General features: G+C 38.6%; 1 protein-coding gene across 2 annotated transcripts in view; it reads left to right on the top strand.

The window, feature by feature from the left end:
- Window positions 1–12,068, top strand: part of KCNH5 (potassium voltage-gated channel subfamily H member 5) — a 215,484-nt gene that overhangs the window by 19,029 nt on the left and 184,387 nt on the right. For both annotated transcript variants that reach the window (XM_040975643.1, XM_040975644.1), the window contains exon 3: window positions 8,352–8,458. In XM_040975643.1, the coding sequence (XP_040831577.1) occupies window positions 8,352–8,458 (107 nt within the window). The remainder of the gene's footprint in view (window positions 1–8,351; window positions 8,459–12,068) is intronic.

Consider the following 12,068-nt stretch of genomic DNA (forward strand, 5'->3'; position numbering starts at 1 on the left):
CCCTGGAACAGGTGCATCAAGGAATTCTGGGTGATTTAATCACAGCCTTTATTCTCACTGGACTGTGCTCATCCCGTCCCCTGGGAGGCATTTACTTTTTCTTCAAGACAGGTCTCCCGTTCTCTGATCCCTCAGAGTTCTTTATGTGTGTTGCTGTTGGCACTTTGGCTTTTATTCTTTCTGCTTTTATTGTTATTTTGTGAGAAGCCCTGCTTTTCCTATCTTATGTAAAGTTGTATCTCCATCCTTCTTGCATTCCATCCATTTGCTCTATCCCCAACCTGTTTTCTTTGGAAAGTGGTATTTTCCTTGCTAAACTGTTTACTTAAAAACTGGTGGCATGCTTAGCGAGGAGTCTTGGATGTTTGTGGACAATGAGTATTATGAAAAAAGTCATGCATGGATTTCAGATTTTTTGTTTGATGGCACCACCATAAACTTAACCTTTTAATTCAGCTTTTTTTTTTCCTAAGGAATTTTTGAAGTATCCTTTTATTAGTATGTGCCTTCCACCTGAGGAAGCCACTTTTTTCCAATTCTACACTGTAAGAGTTTTGAAGGCAGGGATTCTTGTCTTGCTCACCTTTGTATGTGCTTTGGTACCCAAGGCAGTGTTCCGTGTCAATGTCTGTTGAATACACTGGTCTGTTTTGCAGTTTGACTTGGGACCAGCTGCTTCCAAGAGCCATGCTTTACTTACGCTGTTACACCCCAAGGGTGATGATGTTGGGTGAGGCAGTTTTTCTCCAGTCTTCTTCATTTACCAAAGACAGTATTTTTTAAGGAAGCAGATTCTTCACATACATAGTTATTACCGGCTTGCACAAAATACTAAGTATATTTTGCTAATCCAAAATTTGCACCCGAGCTTATGTTTTTACAGGGAATTGAAATCTAACAACTGGTAAATGAGCAAATGACATCTGAGGACCATCAGGTCTTGCAGGAAATAATTTATTTTGCTGAGCTTTCTTTTTAAACGTCCTCATCACCCCTTCACAGTTGAACAATTCCCATGTTACGTTTGCTGCAGCGTTGTTCAAAAGATTGAAGACCTAGAAATAATCAAATGTCTAAGAGTGAAAATTTCTTACAAATTATTGTGGCAAAGCCCAAACTTTCTACATCATCTGCTGGAAGGATAACAACATCAGGAAAAGCTGACAGCCTATTAGATAAAAGTGAAAAAAAAGTCTGGGAAACAAAAATGTTAGGAAAACCACCCCTGGAACAGTTTATTAAAGTTTCTGTATCTGTAAATAGTTCAAGGCATTTTTTTTCTTATGAATTTTAGTAACTACACAGTTCAGAAAATGGAATACTAAATTGCTTAGTTCCAACACTTGTGTGAAAATTCAGCTTATTCTGTTTCATGTCATATGAAAATAATCATGTTGATGTATAACTCGCATTAGATTAGTTCATGTCAAGATGAAAGTGGTACTGTGGTAAACAATTGTATGTCGTATTTAAAAAATACTCTGATGTGAATTGTCTTGCAGAACAATACATTAATTTTTGATGGTATTGAAAAGCTAAGATCTGCTTTTTCTGTTTCCTTGTTTGTCATCTTTGGCACATTCTCCTGAGGAGCAGGTGCACAGAATTAAATTCAGCATCCTCCTCAGTTGGTCACAGTGTTACCCTTGCATCCTGGCTGGGCGTGTTCACTATGTAATGTCTTTGCTGCTTCTTTTCCCCTTCATATTTTCTTTCTTCCTGTTGTTTCTCATTTCAGTTGTTCACTGTGTATCTTTCTGATCCATCATTAATTTGTTAAAAAATGCATATTCTTGAAGTGATATTTGATTGACTGTCTGTAAGACCTACACAAATGCTGTCATGGGGGAATATGTATGGCTGCTGATTCTTTCCACTCCGTGTTGTTTCTGAGATTTCCTGATGTCTCCATATCATACGCTGTTCCATCCTGTCTGTTATTTAGTGTCTCTGAGTCTTTTCGCTGTCTTCGTTTGATCTATTGTGCCTACTTTGCTCCCCCAAACCACCTGGAGATAAACAGCCTCATAACATCTTTCTGAGGGCTTGCCTGAAGTGTTTTCTATATCTATGCCCAGACATGGGACTACTGGGTAATAGAATATATGCCTAATTTGTGAATTAACTGCTAGCAGAGACTGTCCAGGTTGGTCTTCTGCTTTTACTTCCACCAGCCAGGGGTGAGGATTCTTCCTTTACTTTTGTCTTTATAGGGTCCACATTTGTAATTTAAAAAGTCTGATGTATCTGGGATTCTTATTTTTATCTAACATTAAAAAATATTTGATCCTTTAGGTTTCTTTGGAGTAATAATTGCATTTCCAAGCCTGCAGCTATTGCAGGGTTTATTGGAGGGCAGAGAAAGTATTGCATGTTAACAAGTCTTGAGGAAATGGTATTTAACAGCACAGGATCTTATTTCGTGACCCCAAAGAAGGCTGGTGTTTTTGGCGCACTGTCAGAGGTTAGGAAAGAAGCACTCTTTGGCATTTAGTGTCCGTTAGTCTGAAACTTGGAGCAGTCTGTTGTGATGATGCCTTGTTGTTCTTGTTCGGTTGCAAAGAGGGATGAGAAGGACCCCCAGGCAGGTGGAAGGACTGAGGAGTGAATACACGCTGAGAATACAGTCTTGTTATTTTTTTTTTTTTCTGGAGGCCATTAGAAATTCTTCATCCAAGCATCACGTTAGGCAGTGATGCTGAGACACTCCTTTAAGTTGATTTCAGAAGCAGTCTTATGAACGTGGTTTTTTTTCAGCAGTCGGCAGTGGCACATTATGGATGATGGGTGTCAGTCACTGTGGCTCCGTGTGATTGAGGGCTCTGCTTCTCAGTGTGGTCCTGAGGACAGTGTTGGAGGGCAGAGGTGCCTAGAGATGCTGCAGTGAGGAATTTAGAGACGGTTATTGCTCTCTCTGTGATTCTCCTTAATCATGTGTCATGGGTCAGTCGATTATGAGACTATCTAAATTCTTTTAAAACCATATAAATCATGGGGCTGCAAAAACCTTTTGGTTACAATCCACTGTTCGCAGGAGTGCCTTTGCATTATTTCAGAATTACTTCTTTCAGATTTGGAAAGCTGCTCTCTTGTTTTGGATTTTTCTTCCTTAGATCTCCCTTATGCTGCTTCTTCTTGATCCTCTGCATGTCCACCTCCGGGTCATGCTGGTGAATGATTGCTGCATTGTGTCTATCTGGGCTGGGGCTTTTTTTTTTTTTTAATGGGAATGTGCACTTGCCTGCCTGTGAGCTGTGCCTTTAGGTGTTACCCTCAGTAGTGAAAACTGAATGCTGTGTTTCCTTGGTCTAGGAACATCACTGCCCAGGGATAAAGTAGCTTAGATGACAAGCCTAGAGTTCTTTCCTCCTTGGAAGTTTGCCAACCTTAACAGATACCCTTATGGTTAGGCAGTATCATAATTATACTTGTTTGTGAGATTCTGCTGTCAGACAGGAGCTCCACAAGTAAATAAATCCCACTTCAAACCAAAGGCACCTGTTTCCAAAATTTGGAAGATGGATATGCATGAATGATACCCTTCAGATATTAGGCAAATGGTTGTATTCTAAATCAGGCCTGAAGAAGACTTACTGCTGACTCCAAGACGCACTCTTATCACTAAGCTGGTGAGTAGCGAAAGATGACCACACGATACAGGCACAGCCCTGGTGAATGCGTACTTCAATGTCAAGGGCTCACAAAGGATCCCAGACCCACACACATCTCTTCTTTTGACCCAGTGACACAGCTTGCAGGATTCTGGAGAAGTAAAACAGCTCGTGTTTGCGAGTGCTTCTTCTAATCCCATCCATGAAAAGTACCATGGTAGTGTTTTCATGGTTGTAGAGCACAGTATGATTTGTAACTTCATGTGTGTTTGTGTTTGGTTCCTCACCTTTTGCATTGTATTATTATTGTTTGCATTTTACTGGTGCAGAAGCTGAGAGTGAGAGAGGTTATATAACCTCACACCGTTTATACATGGCCCAAGTACAAATATCCCGTTATTTCATGACTTCAATATTATGACAGAGACAGATAACTCCTGTGAATCCAATTCTACTTCCCTCCCAATAAAACAGCAGTGCGGTTGGAGGAATCATTTATAATTATCAAAGAGGACCTTGACATTCCCTGTAAGGGAACAAGTGGAAGTTATGCAATCTTTTTTTACAGTAGATGTTCTTTATATTCGATAAGAGAAATGAGAGTTACACCAAATCATTATATGTAGCTTCTAAAGCCTGGCTATTAACATTTCTGAAATTTAGGTTCTCTGAAATTTCATTAACCATTTCAAGATGCATTGATTTTTTTCACTCTGGGAAGCTGAGATAAAGTGGTCTACATGTACAGCTAACAACGACATGCAAAGGAATGTCTCAAAGCCACAGAGAACATGGAGTCACTGATTCAGGCAGTACAGTGTGGACGGATTTGCATGGAAGTTTTTTTCCTGGTTTGCATTAACCTCAGGGATGCTTGTTGTGGAAATATGATCCTGCTGTTCTGTAGCATCCGTGTCTGATGATCCTTTATTACTTAAAAGCTTCCCTTCACCACTTCAGATGTGTGTTCTGTCTCTGGAAACTTCTGCCATCACAAACTTACAATAAGAAGTGTGAGGGGAGTGATGTAATAAGGTTTTTTTTTTAAGAAAAAATGTATTCAGGTTTTAATAATATTTTGTAAGTAAGTGTCTTTGTTGTTCCAGGAGTTGCTATGTTAGCATTGAAAGAGATTAATTAATAGATACATGTTATTAGAGAGTTTTCTTGATTTACTTGAGACATTGCTTGTTCACTTTAATCTTGTCAGAATTTTCTCTGCTTAGGCCTACATCAGATTTCCTCTTAAGGAATATTATTAAATATTTTTTTATTTGATTAGTAACTTATAGGTTTTAAAGTTTGTTTTGCTTGAAACTTAGAGTTACAGAGAAAGGTGGAGAGACAGAGAAATCTTTCATCTGCTGATTCATCCCCCATACGACCACATTGGCCAGAACTGGGATATCGAAAGCTGGGAGCCAGGAGCAACGTCCAGGCCTCATTCTTGGGTGCAGGGTCTCAAGCACATTAGGCATGCTATGCTGCTTTCCCAGACCATTAACAGGCAGCTGCATTGAAAGTGGGACTTGGACTGGCAGCAAAAAGGGATGCTGGTGCAGCAGGTGGGGGTTAGTGCTCTATGCCACCATGCTGGCCCCTACAACTTATTTTTAATCTTACTATCTTTTCATGACTGATTCTTGTTACTTGTCACATTATATAATTTTTGTTATTCTGTATTTTTCTATGAACAAGTTGTATATTTTATGTTTCAGGTGATTGAACTATAGAAAACTTTCATGTAGTAGTGAGAACTAAAATGCCCCCTCCTTTTTAAAGAAGACAAATGTATTTAATTAGCTTTGCAGCCTTTATTTGAGTTTTAAAATGTTTCTTCTTTGCTAAAGAGTATTTAGATTAAAAAATGAAAGGGAAAGTAGAGGTTAACTAAAAATGTTCATTTGTATATAAAAATCTTGCTCATAAATGTTAAAATGTTTTCTCTTTTGTGAGGACAAGGATTCTGTTTAACCGAAAACTTCTAATCTGATTGCAATGAGTTTAAGAGATTTTTCCAAAACTCATAATACCTGAAGTTCAGGCTTTCATTTCAACGGTATTTTTCCATGCAAGTAGACTCTGAAGTTACATGTATTAATGTAGACAAAAGATTATGGAATTAATGCCTTTTACTTAATCTGAGACTGTTATACTTATTTATTATTATGTTAATAAAGCATGGATATATATATATATATATAATTGCAAATGAAGGACACGGGTTGCCAATGCTTTCTCTAGTTTCCTTTGTCTGTTTCTAGAATTCTAGTTGTTCAGGTTTCTGTTCTAGAAGATGGGTGTGGTGATCAGTAACAGTGTTACTGTTTATAGCATTCTGCTGGTCACTGCCCTAACAGGCTATGCTTTCCGTGGTGGAGATTTCGTGGTATGGATGGGTGGATTCAGGGACCAATCCTCATTTTTCCCAGAGTGTAATGAAATCAACTTTCAGAGGACTCAACTGAGTGCATTTTCTTTCAGACTCTGTGCTTAACTTTGTTTTTATGATTCTGTACTCTTCCAAAGACTCCAAGGTAGGTTTTAGCTGAAGTCCCAAAGCAAAGTCCCAAAAGGCAATGTGCGATTGCCTCTGCTCAATATGCAATCTGTAAGGTTTCTTGAAATCTGCAAGTAAAGCAACAGCAAAGAGGTATGTTGTGTATTCTTTACAAAGGGAAGCGGTTTGGACCGTACACCTAACACCTGATGCTCCTCTGGAAACTCTGAGGATTAGCAAGCATTATGGATTTTGTAGGTTTTAAGTCTTTTACTATGATTCTTTGGACAGCAGTAGCATGCCAGACGTCAGAAAGTTTTTATGTAATGTAGAAATTCACTGTTTCATTTTTGTTTTGTATGTTGCATTGGTCATGGTGCTAGTATGTGTCTGGGTTCAAGATTCCAGCTTTGGTGCTGGCACTGTGGTGTAGGGTTAAACTACCACCCGTGATGTTAGCATCCTGCAGGGTCCCAGGTTGTGTCCTGGCTGCTCCACTTCCAGTTCAGCTCTTTGCTAATATGCAGGCAAAGCCATGGAAGACAACCCACTGCACCGATGAAGCAGACTGTGATGACTTTAGGCTCCTGATTTCTGCTTGGCTGTTATTGACAGTAAGGGAGTGAGCCAGGAAATGGTAGTCTTTCTCTCTCTTTGTAATTCTTTCAATAAATAAAACAAATTTTAAAAAAATATCAGTTTTATTTTTTAATCATTAACTGCTCACATATTTGTTTTAAGTCCTCTGAAATGATGAAAATATAAACCTCTATTTTTATAATAATATGGGAGCATACAGAAGACCACACAAGCTCGAGTCACAAAATACCTTCTTAATACTTAATGGAAAAATTATGCTTGTTCTGTCACCTTTAAATATTTGTCAAAAAATTACTGTTGCTTTTCCATGTAGGGAAATGGAAATAGTAAAACTAATATTCATTTGGTTTGTTGTGATTTAGAGCATCTAAAGTACTGAGAGTTGAGATGTTTTATGTCCTTGCTGGAAACTTACCATAAGTTTTTGAAAACTATCTGCCTTCCTGTGATATGAACAGAATGCATTCCCTATTGGTTAACAAACTGTCATCTTTCTTTACGAGTTTGAATCCACTTCAAGTAGTTTAGCTTTCCACATTCAGAAACGTGACCTGCTTTCTGGAGATCATTGAATTGGAAGTGTTTTCCCCCATGACATCACTTACTGTGAAAACCTTCATCTTCCTGTCACAATCTCTTTCTTCGTTTGTGTTGAGGAGTTTCCCCGTACAGAGCCCTTGGCTGCCCAGCCGGAGGTCCTCACATGGCAGCAGTGACAGCCTTCCCCGGTCATCTCTTTCACATTCCAGCATGGTCACTTTCCCATTTCTTCAGTGTACATTTGAATCTATTCTCTTTGTTGACCAGTTCTTGGTTTTCAAGCACCAGTGTTTTATAAAGAAAGACAAAAAAGAAAAATAAAAGTAACAACAACAAAAAAAAACCCACACACCTCCAAAAATACCCAACCATGTGGGTTTTTACGTAGAGGTAAGGAGGCCACACAATGGCATGTTTGCCATCTGTGCCTAAGTTGATCATCAGGTGCACGGTGATGCATCTGGACAGTATTTAAAGAAGGAATTGATTGGTTCCTCACATCCTGATTGTGACATGTATCTGTTATTATTATTTCTTTATAGACTGAAGAATTAGCACAAATGGTAATTAACATTGTGGTTCAAACTGTGTCGCTGTGAATCTGGTGTTATTTAAGTAAATCACTTGAACAATTGAAGTTAATTATTATAACGGTTACATTTTATTGTATTCAATCATTGATTTAACAGTTATTTTGATATCTAAATAGAGAATTAGTTATCATAAAACGATTATGGTTTATGCGTGTAGGAATGGTGTGAAACAGGTACTCCCCTGTCTCCCTTCCTTCGTCTCTTTCTTCCTCTTTCTATATTAAAAAAATTCTAGAGGGAGTTGTCAGAAAAAAGGTTAACAAACATGATTAACACATGGCTAAGCATTTTGTGACCTTTAATATATCCCATAACATCATGTTGTAAACCTCTAATAAACACAATAACTTTTAAAAAACTCAAAAATTAAACATTTTATACATTATATGTATGGAAGGAACATTGTATTTTGTGACCATATTTGAAACCTTGATCAAAAGATGTTGTATGATTTTATGCAGCATTTGAAAGCAACACAGAATTGAAATGATTGTTTGTTTTTTCCAGTTTTATGTATGGCGAATTGACTGACAAGAAGACTATTGAGAAAGTTAGGCAGACTTTTGACAACTACGAGTCAAATTGTTTTGAAGTTCTTCTGTACAAAAAAAACAGTAGGTATCTCAGTTATCAACATGATGGGCTAACTTTTTATTGATGCTTCATTTCGGTCCATGGGAGTTGAGCTACAATGTAGAAAGAATGTAAAACTTATTACTCCTGCTCTTGGTGTGGGCAAGTGGTTCCTGGTAAAATTAGATAACAGAAATGACAAATGATTTTGCCAATGAGAAGCCACCTTTCGAGGACTGGGAGAAAAATATGGTGCTTTTTCTTGTGTTTTGTTAATTTCTTATTATAAATTTGTATAGTACAGGTGTAAATATTTATAGGGTACAGAGTGGTGTTATGTTAAATCAGCCAATTAACATACTCATCACGTAGTTATCATTTGTTTTGGAACATTTAAATTTATTCTCTTGGCAACTTTGAAATCTACTATACATTTATCAAAATATATTGCAAATGTACTGTTCATTTATTAACTATATTCACTATGTACAATATATTCCCTTATATTATCCTTCCCTTTCTCCCTCATCTCTTTCCTTCTTCTGTCTCAATGAATGGTGACTGAATAAGACAGACCAGTCATTTTAGTAATAATTATGAATAATATCAGAACCTATATTATCTTCAGTGGAAATGATAGAATTCATAGTTACTAAAATCTTGCCATCTTTTCATGACAAGCATTTGTTTCACATTCAGTGCCTGTTGGATCTTGTGGGATAAAATTCATCATCTATATTTTCCTCAAACATTTGTTCTCTTTGGAATATTTGAAGTTAAAATTAGATTTCTTTTTTTTTTTATTAATAGACTAACAAAGGGAGAAAAACAACCCTACGCATTGCTTCAGAGCAGTTTAGGTGACAATGGATCCATTTGTCCCTGGTAGTTTTTACCTAAGCAATGATTTATCATCTTTGATTTGGCCATCAAGGCTAAAAGGATATTTCTGTTCCAAGCATGGCACTTGTCTTTTCACCTGGAACACAAAGCATTCTGAATAGTCAGCTCTGTCTGTACTAAGCCCTTCTCTCCAGATCCAAATACATCTTGATTGATACATTGTGAGCAAAGCTGGAGGACAAAACTCCCTTTTTCATAGACTTGTTATCCCTTCAACGGATTAGAGGTGTGGCTTGAGTTTAGCAGGCAATGTGTGCATACACCATTGGATTGAGGTCATTCATGCTGAAATTTAAACAGAATAAACAAGTCTTTGTGTGCCTTTGAGGAATCAAAACTGTGTCCTCAATTTCTGCATGTCTCAAAAGTGCCCACGGGAGTTAAGTTTTGCTTATTCAATCAGGTTAGTGATGGCTTGAATTCTTTACTTTTAAAGGATGTTTTCTAAATATTTTAGATCTCTCACCTTGTATTCATAGATTGACATTGATCCCTGACCTCTGTTCTGGCCTGTGCAGTTCTTTGCAGATGGGTTTCTATGTACCTACACATGTCTGTTTTTGGCTGGTATGAGACTAGCCCCATGGCAGTGGGTCACACTTCCCTGCATGTGTACTTTCTGTAACTGGACCTTGTTTTTGTTTCTTGCTTTAATGTGAAGGATAGGTATTATCTATGTGTTAGAACAGAGATCTACTCTATATAGCTGGCTTAGAATGCTTATAAATGAGTTTGCTGAAACTGGGGAAGAGAAAGACCCTGATTTACTACGCAGCCAAATGACTGCAATGGCTGGTGCTGGACTGGTGCCAGATCTAGAGTCTGGAACCCAGCTCAGGGCTCCCATGTGGGTTATAGGAGCTAGAATCATCAACACTACCTCCCAGGGTCTGTGTTAGTGGGAAGCTCAGGCCAGCAGTTGGAGCCTGGACTCCAATCCAGGCACTCTGACATGGGTGTAGCATGTTAAGCACTAAGATGTCTGTTCCCTTGTGAATTGTTATTGTTAGAAAAATTCACAAGTCTGTATAAAAATTATTTAGGAAATGCTTGAATGCCAACCCTCCTAACACTTTCATTAAGTAATTGGGTTAAACGCTATTTAGCAAATGGGGGAAATGAGAGCTTTGATTCAATGCACGTCACGGCTGGCATTTCGTTTTGCAGCTTCTGTTCTTTGGAGCCAGTATTCTGAGTAGCAGGGGAATCTGTGTCTACAGTGGGGGAAAGAATTAGCAACTCTGGGTCGATGATTTTAATTGGCTCTTTCTGGGTATACAAAGGCAGAACAATGACAGCTGCGGCTCTCAGGGCCAGGCCACTGCTCTGCATGTGCAATGACAGTGTCCTCTCTGCCCATCTCTAGACCTCTTGCGTCCCTGAACCCCCAAACCAGGCTAAGAAGTGTCTTTTACCATCCACTTGACAAGCACATCGCCTAAGTGAGGAGGTCTGCCCCATCAATTGGAAATTTGCAAATAAACATATATTTAAAATGTTGCTTTGTCTGAAAACCACCCCAGTTCTTCCACAGTTGGAAAAGTTACTGTGTTCATAGGAGGGCACAAAATGTAACATCTTCAACTTCAGACAGACCCTGGAAATGGCCTGTTTGCAATGGCCCTTTCTCTTTGCTTCTAACCTCTGCGTCTCTGGCTCACTGTGTAACAGCAGCTATGGTCTGGCTCACTGTGTAACAGCAGCTATGGGGCATAGCCACGAGAACCTGGGGCTGGTTTGTAAAACTGTACATCACTCACTGTTCCTAGACACATTGCATAAAAATAAAAAACAAAAGCAAAGGACAAGCCTCTGTGGGAGATGGTGGGATTATTTTTGAGGGCCCTTTCTCATCCTGCAATCATTTTAGAAAAAGATCTGTCCTTCGTTGCTCCCCCTGGGGTTGCAAAGGACTTGGCTTGTCAAAGCTGAATATTCCCATGGAAATATCCTCTATCCAATTCTCTGACCTCTTAAGCCCAGAGTTAAGCCACCTCATCTTTTCTAAGTGACAAAATTCCCCTTTGTGGTGACACTACTGTGAGTTTTTTTTTCTTTTTTATGAAGTCAGGGTTATAGAGTTGTGTATTTGATTTCCTTTGGAAGCCACCAGGAGTCTACAATTCCCACATGCGCTCTTGTAACAGATGAACATTTTACACCCCAAGTCTTGGACTTGAAAAAAAAGCCTCACCATTGTCTTTCCAGATAGACTGTTTGGAGAGTCTTTACCGGTTTGGGGAAAACAAATGCAAAATGTGCCTTTTGACTTGGAGGAAACATTGCTTTACTGTGTCTATCATCTAATGGATAATTACTCCTTTGATAGAATTCCTAGTACCTTCACATCTTCATCATTTGAATACGTAGGTCCTGGTTGCTCTAGATACTAAACTTTGAAGAAGAAACCCATCTCTGGAGTGAGAAGTTTTCAGTCTTCGAAGAATGTGACAGAGTTTAGCTTCATGCTTTGAGTGAGGGTGGAAGAAGTGGTGGCTCTTAAAGATGCCTGAAACCCTCAGGGACAGTGAACACACACAACATGTGTTGTTGACATCTTCTCTCTCTCTCAGTCTGACTCGAGGATGTAGACAAGGCTTTAGAGCTGTAATGCAAATCTGTCCAACTGATGCAAAAGCATTTAAGATGATAGGAATAACATTTTAGACACATTCCTGCAAGAGGACTATTTCTCAGAGTAGCAGATACTGTTGCTACAGTTGATTGAAAATACTTGTCGAAGTGACA

The sequence above is a fragment of the Ochotona curzoniae genome, unplaced genomic scaffold (genome assembly GCF_017591425.1).
Source record: "Ochotona curzoniae isolate NIBS_2020 unplaced genomic scaffold, NIBS_Ocur_1.0 contig_2688, whole genome shotgun sequence".
Classification (NCBI taxonomy): domain Eukaryota; kingdom Metazoa; phylum Chordata; class Mammalia; order Lagomorpha; family Ochotonidae; genus Ochotona; species Ochotona curzoniae.